Below are 19,404 nucleotides of genomic sequence, written 5' to 3'. Positions count from 1 at the left end.
ATCTGGCTGGCTCTCCAATGTAAAATAATGCATATCCTGTAAAATACTCAGGACTAGTTACCAGATAAAAATATAGTGGTTTATTTGGTTTCTTCCATCAAAGAAAGGTTATTACAGAAAAACAGGTGAATAAAAATAGGTGAAAGAGAAATTGTCCATTAGATCATGCTCTGAGATCCCAAATGGCAAAAGCAACATGTATTCTTCTTCTCTCCGAGATCCTGAATAGCAAATGGCTGCTGTGTCTCAGTTCGGCTTCTCACATCGCCGTCAAGTAATATACCAGCTGTTATGTCATGTCATCTTGCGTCTGTCTCTCATGATGGTGAGGGAAGAAGACAGCGACCTCTACAGTTAGCCATGAATTATATACGTCTCCTAAAGCACGTGGTCTCTACATATATGGAGCTGTCTTTCTACCATGAGCCAAGCTTAAAAATAGCCTATGTCATGTAAGCTAAAGCATTCTACAGAACTGGGTCTTATAAGAAATTAACGGATTATTAATATTTAACAAGGTATTATTCACATGTTCAGGTTTTTAAATATATTAGATAGGACTGCTCCGAGAAGGGTATGCCTTGACGCGGCGGAGTGGCTTAGCGTACATTTTTTTGCAAAAAAACGTATCAACAAAATACCCTGGTTTTGTTATCATCTTTTACTAGCACTTGCTACTTACAGTTACATATGTTTTACAGCAGAGTATTTATGCACGTTTGTCAAACTGTGTTCTGTTGTTGTGTCTTAGTTCTTGGGTGGTGTGAACAGGGTCTTATGACCCGTTCAGTTTTTGTGCATGTGTCATGTGTTCTGAATCCATTGATTTCTTGCTTATGCAAGCTTTGGGAGATCCCCGCCTCTCTCCTTTGGGACATGCATAAAAAGCCATTTTGCCCAGCGAGCCCATACCGGGCAGCACCTTTCTGAACCCTGCTCATGAAGGTATTATTCACATGTTCAGGTTTTTAAATATATTAGATAGGACTGCTCCGAGAAGGGTATGCCTTGACGCGGCGGAGTGGCTTAGCGTACATTTTTTTGCAAAAAAAGTATCAACAAAATACCCTGGTTTTGTTAACATCTTTTACTAGCACTTGCTACTTACAGTTACATATGTTTTACAGCAGAGTATTTATGCACGTTTGTCAAACTGTGTTCTGTTGTTGTGTCTTAGTTCTTGGGTGGTGTGAACAGGGTCTTATGACCCGTTCAGTTTTTGTGCATGTGTCATGTGTTCTGAATCCATTGATTTCTTGCTTATGCAAGCTTTGGGAGATCCCCGCCTCTCTCCTTTGGGACATGCATAAAAAGCCATTTTGCCCAGCGAGCCCATACCGGGCAGCACCTTTCTGAACCCTGCTCATGAAGGTATTATTCACATGTTCAGGTTTTTAAATATATTAGATAGGACTGCTCCGAGAAGGGTATGCCTTGACGCGGCGGAGTGGCTTAGCGTACATTTTTTTGCAAAAAAACGTATCAACAAAATACCCTGGTTTTGTTAACATCTTTTACTAGCACTTGCTACTTACAGTTACATATGTTTTACAGCAGAGTATTTATGCACGTTTGTCAAACTGTGTTCTGTTGTTGTGTCTTAGTTCTTGGGTGGTGTGAACAGGGTCTTATGACCCGTTCAGTTTTTGTGCATGTGTCATGTGTTCTGAATCCATTGATTTCTTGCTTATGCAAGCTTTGGGAGATCCCCGCCTCTCTCCTTTGGGACATGCATAAAAAGCCATTTTGCCCAGCGAGCCCATACCGGGCAGCACCTTTCTGAACCCTGCTCATGAAGGTATTATTCACATGTTCAGGTTTTTAAATATATTAGATAGGACTGCTCCGAGAAGGGTATGCCTTGACGCGGCGGAGTGGCTTAGCGTACATTTTTTTGCAAAAAAACGTATCAACAAAATACCCTGGTTTTGTTAACATCTTTTACTAGCACTTGCTACTTACAGTTACATATGTTTTACAGCAGAGTATTTATGCACGTTTGTCAAACTGTGTTCTGTTGTTGTGTCTTAGTTCTTGGGTGGTGTGAACAGGGTCTTATGACCCGTTCAGTTTTTGTGCATGTGTCATGTGTTCTGAATCCATTGATTTCTTGCTTATGCAAGCTTTGGGAGATCCCCGCCTCTCTCCTTTGGGACATGCATAAAAAGCCATTTTGCCCAGCGAGCCCATACCGGGCAGCACCTTTCTGAACCCTGCTCATGAAGGTATTATTCACATGTTCAGGTTTTTAAATATATTAGATAGGACTGCTCCGAGAAGGGTATGCCTTGACGCGGCGGAGTGGCTTAGCGTACATTTTTTTGCAAAAAAACGTATCAACAAAATACCCTGGTTTTGTTAACATCTTTTACTAGCACTTGCTACTTACAGTTACATATGTTTTACAGCAGAGTATTTATGCACGTTTGTCAAACTGTGTTCTGTTGTTGTGTCTTAGTTCTTGGGTGGTGTGAACAGGGTCTTATGACCCGTTCAGTTTTTGTGCATGTGTCATGTGTTCTGAATCCATTGATTTCTTGCTTATGCAAGCTTTGGGAGATCCCCGCCTCTCTCCTTTGGGACATGCATAAAAAGCCATTTTGCCCAGCGAGCCCATACCGGGCAGCACCTTTCTGAACCCTGCTCATGAAGGTATTATTCACATGTTCAGGTTTTTAAATATATTAGATAGGACTGCTCTGAGAAGGGTATGCCTTGACGCGGCGGAGTGGCTTAGCGTACATTTTTTTGCAAAAAAACGTATCAACAAAATACCCTGGTTTTGTTAACATCTTTTACTAGCACTTGCTACTTACAGTTACATATGTTTTACAGCAGAGTATTTATGCACGTTTGTCAAACTGTGTTCTGTTGTTGTGTCTTAGTTCTTGAGTGGTGTGAACAGGGTCTTATGACCCGTTCAGTTTTTGTGCATGTGTCATGTGTTCTGAATCCATTGATTTCTTGCTTATGCAAGCTTTGGGAGATCCCCGCCTCTCTCCTTTGGGACATGCATAAAAAGCCATTTTGCCCAGCGAGCCCATACCGGGCAGCACCTTTCTGAACCCTGCTCATGAAGGTATTATTCACATGTTCAGTTTTTTAAATATATTAGATAGGACTGCTCCGAGAAGGGTATGCCTTGACGCGGTGGAGTGGCTTAGCGTACATTTTTTTGCAAAAAAACGTATCAACAAAATACCCTGGTTTTGTTAACATCTTTTACTAGCACTTGCTACTTACAGTTACATATGTTTTACAGCAGAGTATTTATGCACGTTTGTCAAACTGTGTTCTGTTGTTGTGTCTTAGTTCTTGGGTGGTGTGAACAGGGTCTTATGACCCGTTCAGTTTTTGTGCATGTGTCATGTGTTCTGAATCCATTGATTTCTTGCTTATGCAAGCTTTGGGAGATCCCCGCCTCTCTCCTTTGGGACATGCATAAAAAGCCATTTTGCCCAGCGAGCCCATACCGGGCAGCACCTTTCTGAACCCTGCTCATGAAGGTATTATTCACATGTTCAGGTTTTTAAATATATTAGATAGGACTGCTCCGAGAAGGGTATGCCTTGACGCGGCGGAGTGGCTTAGCGTACATTTTTTTGCAAAAAAACGTATCAACAAAATACCCTGGTTTTGTTAACATCTTTTACTAGCACTTGCTACTTACAGTTACATATGTTTTACAGCAGAGTATTTATGCACGTTTGTCAAACTGTGTTCTGTTGTTGTGTCTTAACATTTGACATTTGCCTGAATTTTTATATCTACACATGGTTTACACAAATTATATTTTCTTGTGGTAACTCTATACTATTTACCATTAGAAGCTGTGTATTTTTGTAATTATCTGTATGTATACATGATTGATTACCACTTCTGTCTCTGTAAAAACAATCTCCTTTAACCCCTTTCTGACATTGGGTGTAAATGTACTTCCTCTCTTTGATGTGGGCTCCGGCGGTGAGCCCACATCTTTTCCAGCACATGTCAGCTGTTTTGAACAGCTGCCATTGGCCCCTAACAGCCTCTGACAGTGGCATTTAATGCACACTTCCAGCAAGCACTGGAAATCCCACCCATTGGTGACCTCATCATGTGATCATGGGTGACCGATGGGTTGACATGACAACCAGAGGTCTCCAGCAGACCTCTATGCTTGTCACTGCCGGAATTGATCCACCGGGATAATAGCTGCTGTGACTTCAGATCTTTCAGGTTCGCTACTCCACCTGTGGCACGCACACAGAGAGGAGGTAACAAGTGTAGGAAGATGACAGTTCATGGAGTCCGTACAAGGTACAAGGCCAGTTGGTCCAAAGATCACAATCTGGCTCCTCCGAATGTATCCATGGTTCAGTGATGGTCAATGGAGCAGATTTGTATTCTTCCAACCAAGGCTGAAAACCCCTAGGTTGTTTCCTATAGAATGATAGATCCGTGTGATGATGTTGTGTCTTCTGTCCTGTCTCTGGTCCTTTTGGGATGTATGGATGTCTTGGCAGAATCTCTCTGGCTGTTTCTCTCTCAGTCTCTTTATACAGAGGCATGTAACCTATTTTTAGACTTAACAACTGTCCCTCACTGAGTATTTACATAAAGGGTAAGAATGGAGATGAGATTATTATAGCATTACTTGATTATTTAAACTATTTGCATAGTTTTTCCCTCTCTGCTTTAGAAGTCAACAAACTGGCTCCATAATACAATATATAATTAGCATATCAGCAATCATCACTAGTGATCAAGGATAAGCGCACAATAAAAGTCAATATTACCGGCTTACACAAACAAAAGTCTGTTTTCCTGACCAACTAGAAATCAACACTTAAATTTAAAGCCAACATACAGATAACCAGGGCTGTGGAGTCGGAGTCGTGGAGTCGGAGTCGGTGCTCATTTTGGTGGAGTCGGAGTTGGAGTCGGTATAAAATGGAGCGACTCCGACTCCTAAAATATATAATAAATTGGGTACAGTAATTCAATGCAGGATGTGCTGAATATTTTTTCATAGGAGTTTGGGAAAGTTATGAAATGTCCTATAAATGGCTGTTATATTCCTGATCTAAGGCTACATTCACACACAGCGTTTTTCCTGTGTTTTTTGAGGATACGTTTTTCAGCTGCAAAAGCTGATCATCTTTTTAAAAAACTGCATCACCTGAAAGGTTTTTGAGCTCATAGATGTTTTCAATAGCAAAAGCAGATTAGAAATCTGCTCTATCTATCCATTTATCCATATCTGTCTATCCATATCGTATCTGTACCAAAAAGAATGAAAACCGGGTAGTACACCAATATATATTCTGTTCTATATAAATATCTTGATTATTGGATCATAAAAATGATTAAATGTCTGAGGTTCACATTGTACTACAATAAATTTTTCACTTAAATATAAGCAATATGTGTGGGAGTCGGAGTCGGAGTCGTGGAGTCGGAGTTGGAGTCGGAGTCAGTGTAAGGGAAATTGAGGAGTCGGAGTCGCAGGTTTGGCTTACCGACTCCACAGCCCTGCAGATAACATTCTATTATTCTTCGTCTAAAAAATAGTTGTCTTGTTAATTAAGATACAATGCTGTATGTCTTCACAATGCCAAAAGTAAAAAAAAAAAGTTTTTAAAAATATTTTAAAAAATATAAAAGTTCAAATCACCCTTTCAAAATAAAACAATAAAAAATCAAACATACACATATTTGTTGTAGCCGCATTCAGAATCGCCCGATCTATCACTATAAAAAAGAATTAACCCGATCGGTAAATGGCGTAATGAGGAAAATGTCAAAACGCCAGAATTACTTTTTTTTTGGTCGCCGCAGCGTTGTATTAAAATGCAAAAAAGGAAAGATCAAAAGATCGTATCTGCACCAAAATGATCTCCATTAATAACGTCATCTCGGCACACAAAAAATAAGCCCTCACCCAACCCGAGATCATGAAAAATGGAGACGCGACGGGTATCGAAAAATGGCGCAATTCTTTTATACTTTACCTAATAAAGAGGAGTTATTTTTACTGATACAGTGGGTATGGAAAGTATTCAGACCCCTTTAAATGTTTAAATTGTTTTATTGCAGCCATTTGGTAAATTTAAATTCATACTATATATTCCTGACACTGGAGTGGCTTATAAACTTCCGAAGTATATTTTTTAAGTTTGGGATCTGCTAATATGTGGCTAGATTTCTGACTGTTTAGAATAACATGATTCATGATTTTAGTTTTTTTTTATCGTTTAGTCTCGCTTGAGTATATGCCAATATTAAATAGTCTCTTAATGAGTCGTCTTTGGTGAGGACGATGAAACTCATAGTAATAAGAGGCTTGGAGAGTGAGTGTGTATACGTCACCTCACCCTATATACTGAACTGTGGGGTATATGTTTTTTCTATTAGTCACTTTCCGACTAACCTTCAGGGGGTGAATTATGGGTATAGATTTACATTTGGAAGTAATAAGGTTTAGTTTTATCCTTCTGTCAGCAAACATGAGGAATGACAAGAGACAACCCATTTAAAAAGATTTAATTTTGGTTAAAACTATTCCAACATTATGAACATAAAAAAGGCTTCTCACCTATGTGACATCTCTGATGTTTATTAACAGTTGATTTCCAAGTAAAATTTGTCCCACATTAAGAAAATGAAAATGGCTTCTCCTCTGTGTGACTGCTCTGATGGCGATCAAGAAGCACTTTCTGGTTAAAATATTTCCCACATTCTGAACATAAAAAAGGCTTCTCCCCTGTGTGAGTTCTCTGGTGCTTAACACAATCTGATTTATGCCTAAAACATTTCCCACATTCTGAACATGAAAAAGGCTTCTCCCCTGTGTGAGTTCTCTGATGGGTAACAAAATTTGATTTCTGCGTAAAACATTTCCCACATTCTAAACATGAAAAAGGCTTCTCTCCTGTGTGGATTCTCTGGTGCTTAACACAATCTGATTTATTGTTAAAACATTTCCCACATTCTGAACAGTAAAAAGGCTTCTCCCCTGTGTGAGTTCTCTGGTGCTTAACCAAATCTGATTTTTGGCTAAAACATTTCCCACATTCTGAACATGAAAAAGGCTTTTCCCCTGTGTGCGTTCTATGGTGAGTAACAAAATTTGATTTACGTACAAAACATTTCCCACATTCTGAACATGAAAAAGGTTTCTCCCCTGTGTGAACTCTATGGTGTTCATCAAGACTCACTTTCTGGTTAAAACATTTCCCACATTTTGAACATGAAAAAGGCTTCTCCCCTGTGTGAGATCTCTGGTGCTTAACACAATCTGATTTATGCCTAAAACAATTCCCACATTCTGAACATGAAAAAGGCTTCTCCCCTGTGTGAGTTCTCTGATGGGTAACAAAATTTGATTTCTGTGTAAAACATTTCCCACATTCTAAACATGAAAAAGGCTTCTCCCCTGTGTGGATTCTCTGGTGCTTAACACAATCTGATTTATTGTTAAAACATTTCCCACATTCTGAACAGTAAAAAGGCTTCTCCCCTGTGTGAGTTCTCTGGTGCTTAACCAAATCTGATTTTTGGCTAAAACATTTCCCACATTCTGAACATGAAAAAGGCTTCTCCCCTTTGTGAGTTCTATGGTGAGTAACAAGCTGTGTTTTACGTGCAAAACATTTCCCACATTTGGAACAGGAAAAAGGCTTCTCTCCTGTGTGAACTCTATGGTGTTCATCAAGACTCACTTTCTGGTTAAAACAATTCCCACATTTTGAACATGAAAAAGGCTTCTCCCCTGTGTGAGTTCTATGGTGAGTAACAAGCAGTGATTTATGTGCAAAACATTTCCCACATTCTGAACATGAAAATGGCTTCTTTGCTAAATGAGCAGTTTGTTTGTTAATGCCTCTTTTGTGACTTTGATTTTCCTTAGTAGTCTGTGATGAATCAGAAGATGGGACCTGTTTCATAGGATCAGATGACAGATTTTTGCTGTGAATGGATGATGATATATCAGGAGTAACAGCAATCACTTCAGTTGTATCTTGTAGGACCTCAAGATCATCAGATTTAAAAGTTGAAGATGTCAGCTGTCCCTCTGATCTCCTGGTACAGTCATCTGCTAAGATAAAAATAATTTTTATTAATAAAATATCCTTGAGTTTTATATTTTTGAACACTTCTACTTAAACTGTCCATAAAAATGGAAAGCTATGTAAAAAACTTTAATTATTTCCCAAGACAATGACAGTTCACAGTCTAATAAAAAACCTTGTTGGATGAACCAGTAGTGTGTGGTGTTCAACTGTTGGTTCATTCTGCCTCCCAAATATTGAATATAAAGAAACCAATCAATGTTATGTAGTCGAAAATAATACCAATTCTCATCTCACAAAAGACAAGTCCCCACTCAGGTCCATCATCTGTCAATGGAAAAACAGATAAGTCAGGTTAGAGTTAATGCTATAGTTAGGGTTTATTCTAAAATTAGGGAAGAATTAGGCTTTTCTCAATTGTCTCCCCAATAATTTGGTCACATCAGAGTTTTCTATTTCCAGGGAAAAAAAATAAAAACGAATAAAATGGCCGGTCAGTATTATGGTGCAGAGGAGGCTTATGCACTTTTATGGTCTGACAGTGAAGAAAGTGCAGTGTCAGATGATGATGTGGATTTCGAGGGCTTTAGTAGCAGCTACAGTGATAGCTCAGAAATGAGCAGTGATTCTGGTCCATCCTCACACACAAGGACCAGTACAACAAGAAGGACAAATAGCGCTTCTGGAGAAATGTCTCCAACTCAGGGAACAATGCCCAGTACTAGTGCTGTCCCTAGTGCTTGTGAATTGGCGCACACCAGTGTCCAAGGGGCTTTGCCTCTTGATGTAGCATTTCCCAGATGGGAGGCTTCGGATTCGGCTACTCCATTCATCCATAATTTTAATGCCATTCCTGGTGTAAACGTGGAGGTGGAAAAATTTGGACCAATTAATTTTTTTAATTTGTTTCTGACAGATAGCTTTCTAGAGCATATTGTCCTACAAATTTATATGCGTCCCAATTCATCAGCCAGAATCCACGATCCTATTATGCTAGGTCAAATTTATGGACACCAACTAATGTCCTAAAAATGAAAAAAATTTTAGGACTTACATTCAATATGGAACTTGTTAAAAAAAAATGACCATTCTGTCCTATTGGTCCAACTGCCCTGATCAAGCCACCCCTATGTTTTCTGCCGTTCTTCCTAGGACCCGTTATGAAAGGCTCATGAGATTTTGGCATTTTAATGACAATAGTCAATGCCTGCCCAGAAATGCCCCAGAACATGACAGACTATTCAAAATCAGACACATCATCAAAGACTTGACAGAAAAGTTCTGAAAGCTCTACACCCCAACAGAAAACATTTCCATTGATGAGTCCCTTGTAAAATTCTAAGGAAGACTGCACCTCAAGCAATTTATTCCTTCTAAGAGGGCAAGGTTCGGAATAAAGGTCTATAAAATGTGCGAGAGATAAACCGGATACACATCGGCTTTTCACGTTTATGAGGGGAAAGACAGCGAACTAAACCCACCAGGAGGCCCTACTTATCTGGGGACACCTGGAAAAATGGTTTTGAGCCTTTTTTTTACAAAAAGGCTACAATCTGTATGTTGACAACAACTACACCAGCATACCTCTATTTAAAAGTCTGGTTGAACATAACATAGGGGCTTGTGGGACTATTCGCAAAAACCATCAGGGGTTTCCACAATCATTGGTCAAAGAAAATTTCCGAAAGGGGCAGTCAGGGGCTTTACACAATGGAGAGCTGCTTGCCCTTAAGTATAAGGATAAAAAAGATATTTTTATCCTGAGCTCGATCCACACAGATGCCACAAGGGCCACTGCAGACCAACAGGGATCCACTACTCCAAAACCTGTGTCTGTCATTGACTACAACAAATATATGGGGTGTGGACCTTGCAGATCAGGTTCTACAGCCATACCAGGTATCAAGAAAATCATATATCTGGTATAAAAAGTTAGTCATGTATTTGTTTCAGGTGGCCACATATAATTCTTTTGTGTTATACAAAAAAGCCGGAAATGCAGATACTTTCCTTGATTATCAGGAAAAGGTCACTGAAAATCTTGTTTTTGAAAATGTTGTCCCCGCCAATCCTTTAGAATGTGAAGATGTGAGAAGACTCACTGAGCGACATTTTATTGCACTCATTCCAGTAACTGAAACAAGAAAGAACCCCCAGAGAAGATGTCGTGTATGCTCCTAGAGAGGAATGAGGCATGATCCCCGCTATTATTACCCACAATGCCCATCATTGCCAGCCTTATGCCTCCATGACGGCTTTACAATCTTACACACAGAACCACGTTTTTGAACTGTTTTGACATTCAAGCATTTGGATTATTTAGTGACAGACACATTTGAGTAGAGCTGACTTAACAATTTCCGGGGGTAGGTGGGGGGAGGTCTCCAGAGACACAAGCTGGGCACAATATATTGGGCACTACAATGACATTTTTGCAATTTTTGCTCTAAAACTTCCACTACGAGTTTCTGGAAATCATCCATGTAGTGAAAATGGTCACTATATCCATAGATGAATTCCCAGAGGGGTGTCATTTCCAAAATGGGGTCACTTCAGGGGGGATTCTGTTGTTCTGGCACTTAGCGGCTCTCCAAAGTGCCATAAAAGCAGAATCCCCCCGAAGTGACCCCATTTTAGAAATGACACCCCTCTGGGAATTAGAAATGACCCCCCTCTGTGAATTCATCTCTGGGTGTAGTGACCATTTACCTATCTACCTAATTTCCAATGTAAAATCTGGGGTTAAAACAACATTTAGGGATAAAAATGTACCATATTTTTAGGACTATAAGACGCACTTTTTGCCAAAAAATTTAGTGGGGAAATGGGGATGTGTCTTATAGTAGGAATTTACTTACAAATGCTGTGGCGGCTGCGCTCTGTGCTGCGTGTCGGGCTCCACTGGAATTTTGTCAAAGTCCAGAGACCCCTGCAGTTTCATTGCTACGATGCGGTGGTCTCCAGAAAAATGGCCGCTGTGAACGGCGCATGCTCAGATTCAGATCTCGCCCCGAGATCTCGTTGCCGAGATCTAAATCTGAGCATGCACCGCCCCCAGCTGCCATTCTCCCGGAGGCCATCACAGCAATGGAGCTGCAGGGGCCTAAGGCTTTGACAAAATGGCGGCAAAGCCCCCCACGCAGCACAGAGTGCCGCTGCCCCAGCACAGAGTGCTGCCGCCGCCACAGGTGGAGCGCTGCCGACCCAGCGCAGAGCACTTCCACCCAAGCACAGAACGCTGCCACTGCCACTGCCCCAGCACAGAGCACCGCTGCCACACCAGCCTGGAATGGGAGTTTCCGGAGGCCACCGCACCAGCCTGGACCACCGAACAACGTCTGTGACCACTCTTGCACCTGTGCTGATTCCACCCCCCCCCGGTAAGCTGAATTCGGATGTAAGATGGACCCCCATTTTGCACATTTTTCTCCCCTATTTTCCTTTGAAAATTTGGGGTGCGTCTTATAGTCCGAAAAATACAGCAATTATTTTTTCTTCACTGCCCAATGGTATAATTTTCTATGGAACAGCAGTGGTGTCAGTATACTCACTGCACCACGAGAAGAATTCATTCAGGGAGGTATTTGGTAAAATGCGGTCACTTTTGGGGGCTTATGCTATTTTGGCACCTCAGGGGCTCTGACAATGTGACATATCACCCACAAACACTTCCAGCAAAATCTGCTCTCCAATACGGCGCTCCTTCCCTTCCAAGCTCTGCCATGCGCCCAAACAGTAGTATTTTCCCACATATGGGGTATCGGCGTGCTCAGGAGAAATTGCTCAACAAATTTTATGGAGCAATTTCTCCTGTTACCCTTATGAAAATGCAAAATATGGAGCTAAAAAGATTTATTTGTGAAAAATCGTATTTTTTTTTATTTGCATGGCGCCATGTTATAAACTTCTGTGAAGCACCTGTGGGTTCAAGGTGCTCAATACACATCTGGATAAGTTCCCTAAGGGGTCTAGTTTCCAAAATGGTGTCACTTGTTGGGGGTTTCCACTGTTTAGGCACATCAGGGGCTCTCGAAACGCGACATGGCAACCACTAATTATTCCAGCATATTTTACATTCAAAAAATCAAATGGCGCTCCTTCCCTTCCGAGCCCTGCCGTGCGCCCAAACAGTAGATTTCCCCCACATATGGGGTATCGGCATGCTCAGGAGAAATTGCACAACAAAACGTATAGCCCATTTTGACCTGTTACCCTGGCGAAAGTAAAAAAAAAAATAGGGCTAAAGGAAAATTTTTGTGAAAGAAAATTAAAGTAAATGTTTATTTTTTCCTTCCACATTCCATTCATTCCAGTGAAGCACCGGAAGGGTTAAGTAACTTCTTGAATGTAGTTTTGAGCACCTTGAGGGGTGCAGTTTTCAGAATGGTGTCACTTAGGGGTATTTTCTGTCATATTGACCCCCCAAACTCACTTCAAATGTGAGGTGGTCCCTAAAAAAATGGTTTTGTAAATTTTGTTGTAAAAATGATAAATCGCTGTTTAACTTTTAACTCTTATAACTTCCTAACAAAAAAATTTGATATAGTTGATATAGATGTTACTGCGCAGGCGCCGCCATCACCGGTGACATTGTGCTGGATGTAATTTCTTTCTAAGCCTCACAATAGCCACAATATTATAGGCATTATCACCAATAATATCAATGCTATTATATGCATTATGTAATAATGGGGGCAGGTCAGTGAGGGATCAGCGACCTGTCATAAGCCAATATAGATGAATATGTAATCAGAGCACCACATAAAGCCCCACCCACAGCCCCACCCCAGAGCACGAGAATCTCATTAACTGAAAACTACAAATACAGATTACACAACAGTAAACCAGAGTTGCCCTCATTTATGGTGGACCATTGGAGCTACTATGAATCCTGAGCAGAAGATTAGAGGAAATAATATTGCTCCCCATTTCAGGAGAGATTGTGCAGGAATCTGAATTCAAAAACAATGTAATGTATGACGAGGATTGAATCCATGACACCAGGGCTGGAGCCAACACATCTCCTGCAGGCGGGAATAAATGTATATTACAGGTAGGTTGATCCTCCAGGTTGTAAGTTCTATAGAAAAGGGCTTTCAATGCCCAAAGTCATTGGAACAGTTTTGGGTGGAGGAGAATGTTGTGGTCTAGAGGCAAAATGGTGATCATGGTAATACGACTACACCACCGATAAAGCAGCCACAGCCGGTGACTGAGAGGAATCTGTGACTTCTCTGCATTCAGTGGTTACTACTCACCTGGGTAGTCATATGTGGGAATCTCCTCTTTACACCACTCATCACCCCTCACATATGTCTCTGTAGTATTAATATGGGTCAGATCTTCACCCTGAAACAAATATTGTAAAAGTCACCGACAGATGGAGAAGTCCCATCTATGATCAGCTCTAATCCTGCCATCTCCACCGTTCTCATTACACAAGTATAAAACATATAATACTGGTGGATAAAACAAGACTGAGCACAAGACCTTCACAGCCGTCTACACATCATAGGGGAGATCTCCTGACACCTTCTCTCCATCTACCTGATGATCCTGAGAAACATTGGGATCTTCTTGGTTACAGTCCTGTGGAAGAATAGGACGGGGACATCTCTCTGGTGTTGTCCTCTTACTGGATAGATCTGGAGGAAACACATACAGGGACTGAATTCATTCTCTACATACAGATAATTATAGGCCGTGTGTATTTAGTCCTGTCTATTACCTGGAGATGTGAGGGGCCGGGGAACCTCCATTATGACGTTCTTGTACAGATCTCTGTGTCCTTCTAAATACTCCCACTCCTCCATGGAGAAATAGACAGCGACATCCTGACACCTTATAGGAACCTGACACATACAATGATACCGTCATCCCCCCGATCCCTTCATAGTGTTACTGTATAATGTCCCAGCATTCCCAGCAGTGTCACCTCTCCAGTCAGCAGCTCAATCATCTTGTAGATGAGTTCTAGAATCTTCTGGTCATTGATGTCCTCATGGATCAGGGGGTGAGGTGGAGGCCCCGTGATTGGGCTCAGGGGTCTTCCCCATCCCTCAGACACAGGGTCCTGACAGCGATCACTAGAGGTCTTCTTCACCACTGTGTAATCCTGGTTATGGAGAGACACATTAATAAATCTCACTCCAGACATTTCCAGAGTCCTCACCTCTCCAGTTCTGTCCATCTGTTATTCCCATAGATAAGAATGATGTAATGTGACGTCATCAGAATCTCTCACCTCTCCAGTGAGACGGAAGAGGATCTCTAGGGTGAGGTGTAACATCCTCTCCGCCATCTTGTCTCTGTCCATATCCATCCTTGATGGGTAAATCAGGAAAATTCTCTTCTGTAGAAGATCTTCACTGAGAGGATCCGATATTGTAGAGACCTGAATGAGAAGAAGATGATCTGATGTAACATCATAAGAATCCTGTGTAATAATACAATTACTGGAGATAATAAGGGAAACATATGAGGAGATTTATTATCTTACAGTGTTTAGTTTTCTTCCCTGACATCTACTAATAAAACCTATATATTTAGGCCACAGACAACAAGCAGTTTCCTCCTCGGAGTCGGCAGCTGAACACGTTCCTCATAGACTCATCTTCCATAACGCTAATTCTCGTCTCATTACCGACACTGGAATCGGCATTAGCAATACTGCAGGAGAGATTCATTACACGCGACATGGGAAATAACTCCTTCATGATGAGGACGACATCTTCATCTTCTACTGCGGCTCTAGAGACAGATTTGGCCAGAGTCGGTCACTGCCTCCATCCCCACCGGCCGTCTATATGAAGGTTTCCCGTCTTCCCCGCACTGGAATCTTCTATCTATATGTAATATATGGGTACTACTTTCCATACAGACCTACGCATTGGAAGCGCCCTGTCTCCCCCTTTTCTTTTTACAACCCCAAGAACACAGTCCCAACCGTGAAGCCTAGTGGGGGAAACATCACACTTTGGCGGGGCTTTTCTGTAAAGGGGACAGGACAACTGCAACGTATTGAAGGAAGGATGGATGGGGTCATGTATCGGGAGATTTTGGCCAACAACCTCCTTCTCTCAGTAACAGCATTGAAGATGGGTGGAGGCTGGGTCTTCGAACAGAACAACGACCCGAAACACAGAGACAGGGAAACTAAGGAAAGAATAACAGGGACCGAAAGGGTTAATACGACTCACAGGAGGAACCGGCCCAGAAAGCAGAAGGTCCAGGAGCGTCTGCCACATATATGGCAGCTCTGTGCACACAGGACCTGTGATGAGGTCACAGGAGGGGAGGAGTCAGGGGTCACATGATCAGGGGCCTCAGTGTGTGCAGGACTCTGCTGTGCTGGTTGTCATGGTGCTGGATGAGGGGAAGTTTCTGTGTGGAGTCAGGAGGGGTTTACAGGGTGGATGTAGCAGAGCCGTGTGTGTACGAGGTGTACGGAGCGGAGCCGTGTGTACGAGGTGTACGGAGCGGAGCCGTGTGTGTACGCGGTGTACGGAGCGGAGCCGCGTGTGTACGAGGTGTACGGAGCGGAGCCGAGTGTGTACGAGGTGTACGGAGCGGAGCCATGTGTGTACGAGGTGTACGGAGCGAAGCCGCGTGTGCACAAGGTGTACGGAGTGGAGCTGCGTGTGCACAAGGTGTACGGAGTGGAGCCGCGTGTGTACAAGGTGTACGGAGTGGAGCCGCGTCTGTATGAGGTGTACAGAGCGGAGCCGTGTGTGTACGAGGTGTACGGAGCGAAGCCGCATGTGCACAAGGTGTACGGAGTGGAGCTCCGTGTGTACAAGGTGTACGGAGTGGAGCCGCGTCTGTATGAGGTGTACGGAGCGGAGCCGTGTGTGTACGAGGTGTACGGAGTGGAGCCGTGTGTGTACGAGATGTACCGAGCAGAGCTGTGTGTGTACGAGGTGTACGGAGCGGAGCCGCGTGTGTACGAGGTGTACGGAGCGGAGCCGCGTGTGTACGAGGTGTACGGAGCGGAGCCGCGTGTGTACGAGGTGTACGGAGCGGAGCCGTGTGTGTACGAGGTGTACGGAGCGGAGCCGTGTGTGTACGCGGTGTACGGAGCGGAGCCGCGTGTGTACGAGGTGTACGGAGCGGAGCCGAGTGTGTACGAGGTGTACGGAGCGGAGCCGTGTATGTACGAGGTGTACGGAGCGAAGCCGCGTGTGCACAAGGTGTACGGAGCGGAGCTGCGTGTGCACAAGGTGTACGGAGTGGAGCTGCGTGTGTACAAGGTGTACGGAGTGGAGCCGCGTCTGTATGAGGTGTACGGAGCGGAGCCGTATAAGTACGAGGTGTACGGAGTGGAGCCGTGTGTGTACGAGATGTACCGAGCAGAGCTGTGTGTGTACGAGGTGTACTCCCAGCTTCGGTCGCAGACGTCTCTGTGTATGCTGTATACACCCGTATACCCCAGCTTCGGTCTCAGACCCTTGTGTACACTGTATTAACCCATATACCCCCAGCTCCAGTCGGAGACGCCTCTGTGTATGCTGTATACACCCGTATACCCCAGCTTCGGTCTCAGACCCGTGTGTACACTGTATACACCCATATACCCCCAGCTTCGGTCACAGACCCCTCTGTGTATGCTGTATACACCCGTATAACCCAGCTTCGGTCGCAGACCACTCTGTGTATGCTGTATACCCACAGCTTCAGTCTCAGACCCCTATTTGTATGCTGTATACACCCGTATACCCCCAGCTTCGGTCACAGACCCCTCTGTGTACGCTGTATACCCCCAGCTTCAGTCGCAGACGTCTCAGTGTACGCTTTATACACCCGTATACCCCCAGCTTCAGTCTCAGACCTCTCAGTGTACGCTGTATACACCTGTATACCCCCAGCTTCAGTTGCAGACCCCTCTGTATGCTGTATACACCTGTATTCACCCAGCTTCGGTCGCAGACCCCTCAGTGTGCTCTTTATACACCCGTATACCCCCAGCTTCGGTCGCAGACGCCTCTGTGTACACTGTATACACCCATATACCCCCAGCTTCCGTCACAGACCCCGCGTCTCTCACACTGTGTACACCCGTATACCCCCAGCTTCAGTCTCAGACCCCTGTGTGTATGCTGTATACAACTGTATACCCCCAGCTTCTGTCACAGACCCCTCTGCGAACTCTGTATACACCCGTATACCACCAACTTTGGTCGCAGACCACTCTGTACGCTGTATACACCTGTATACCCCCAGCTTCGGTCACAGACCCCTGTGTTCACTGTATACACCTGTAAATCCCCAGCTTGGGTCGCAGACTCCTGTATACACTGTATACACCCGTATACCCCCAGGTTCGGTCGCATACCCCTGTATACGCTGTATACACCTGTATACCCCCAGCTTCGGTCACAGACCCGTGTTCACTGTATACACCTGTAAATCCCCAGCTTGGGTCGCAGACTCCTGTGTACACTGTATACACCCGTATACCCCCAGGTTCGATCGCATACCCCTGTGTACGCTGTATACACCTGTATACCCCCAGCTTTGGTCACAGACCCCCCTGTGTGTGCTGTATACACCCGTATACCCCCAGCTTCAGTCGCAGACCCCTCTGTGTACGCTGTATACACCCGTATACCCCCAGCTTCAGTCGCAGACCCCTCTGTGTACGCTGTATGCACCCGTATACCCCCAGCTTCGGTCATAGACCCCTCCGTGTATGCTGTATACACCCGTATATCCCCAGCTTCGGTCGCAGACACCTCTGTGTACGCTGTATGTACCTGTATACTCCTAGCTTCGGTTGCAGACTCGGTCACAGACCCCTGTGTACGCTGTATACACCTGTATACCCCCAGCTTTGGTCACAGACCCCCTGTGTATGCTGTATACACCCGTATACCCCCAACTTCGGTCGCAGACCCCTGTGTACGCTGTATACACTCGTATACCCCCAGCTTCGGTCGCAGACCCCTGTGTACTCTGTATACACCCGTATACCCCCAGCTTCGGTCGCAGTCCCCTGTGTATGCTGTATACATCCGTATACCCCCAGCTTTGGTCGCAGATCCCTGTGTACTCTGTATACACCCGTATACCCCCAGCTTCAGTCGCAAACCCCTGTGTATGCTGTATACACCCGTATAACCCCAGCTTCAGTCACAGACTCCTCTGTGTATGCTGTATACACCCGTATACCCCCAGCTTCGGTCACAGACCCCTGTGTACACTGTATACACATGTATAACCCCAGCTTTGGTCACAGACCCCTCTGTGTATGCTGTATACACCCGTATACCCCCAGCTTCGGTCACAGACCCCTCTGTGTATGCTGTATACACCCGTATACCCCCAGCTTCGGTCACAGACCCTGCATCTCTCACACTGTAGAACTGACGCCGGACACACACGGTAAAACTGCGGTCGTCGGTCTCTCATCTCTCGCACTTATACTGATAACATAAGATGGAGTCAGACGAACCCTCCTACAAAACGTGAGAACAAAGTCATTACTACAGGACTGTGTGAGAAAGGGATTTATTCTACAGGAAACGCTGGGGCCACAAATGAGAATAACATAATGTTGTTCATCTTCTCTTTCACCATAGATATTGGCAGTGAGGGCGACTTCCACTTTGCCACAATGTGGATTTTAGTGGCCATACATAAGTAGTTTACTAGCTTCTGAAAGCTTTCTGGAAGCCGGGAAGGCCTGGTTCCCAGTAAAAGGGTAGAAGGTTCCAGAACAACCGGTCCACCATACATCTGTGCTATCAGATGCTTCACCTTCTCCCAAAGCCCAGAAACCACAATACAAGACCACCAAATATGTCTCATGTCACCAGATATTCCACAGCCCCTAAAACAGTCTCCCGAGATATTAGGAAAAATGCTGTGAATTTTTTCCGGTACATAATAGACTCTGTGCAATAGTTTTAAGGAGGTCTCCACAAGGGAAGTCTGGTGATTACCTCTTGATAGGGTGTCACAGCTACGATACCATTCATCAATTGACTGTTCAAACCCCAGATCCTCCTCCCACTGTAACATATACTTCAATTTTTTATCATCTTGTGGAGAATTTATAGCATAGTAGATCAATGAGATCGTTCCCCTGCCCAAAGGGTCATTTAGACATTTATTTTCAAAACTCATTGCCCTGAGAGTAGTACCGCTCTGGAGGATCTGCTTTGCAAAGTAGAAAGATCTGGTTCAGTCGAATTACCTCCCTAACTGGAGGGTCAAATTTTTGAACAAATTCCTGTCTATCAAGTAAGATATTAAATGGGGAACACAAATGTTTAAGTATATGAATACCTTTCAGCTTCCACCAAGAAAAAATTTGTGGCTCAAGGCCTGGCGGGAACATGGGGTTTTGTAA

General features: G+C 43.8%; 1 protein-coding gene across 1 annotated transcript; it reads right to left on the bottom strand.

Moving 5' to 3' along the window:
* Positions 1-6,510: 6,510 nt before the first annotated feature.
* LOC141047095 (uncharacterized) lies at positions 6,511-15,316 on the bottom strand. Its single transcript, XM_073542059.1, has 7 exons — positions 15,254-15,316; positions 14,299-14,448; positions 13,990-14,169; positions 13,783-13,906; positions 13,602-13,699; positions 13,313-13,403; positions 6,511-8,077 (listed from the first exon to the last, which is right to left on the bottom strand). Exons 1-7 carry the CDS (start codon positions 15,299-15,301, stop codon positions 6,636-6,638), a joined length of 2,133 nt encoding a protein of 710 aa, XP_073398160.1. The 5' UTR covers positions 15,302-15,316; the 3' UTR covers positions 6,511-6,635.
* Positions 15,317-19,404: the final 4,088 nt, after the last annotated feature.

Source organism: Dendrobates tinctorius, unplaced genomic scaffold (assembly GCF_039654945.1).
Source record: "Dendrobates tinctorius isolate UK_male_01 unplaced genomic scaffold, ASM3965494v1 ptg000126l, whole genome shotgun sequence".
Classification (NCBI taxonomy): Eukaryota; Metazoa; Chordata; class Amphibia; order Anura; family Dendrobatidae; genus Dendrobates; species Dendrobates tinctorius.
The sequence above is the reverse complement of the archived record's forward strand: the minus strand, read 5'-3'. Positions and strand labels throughout refer to the sequence as shown.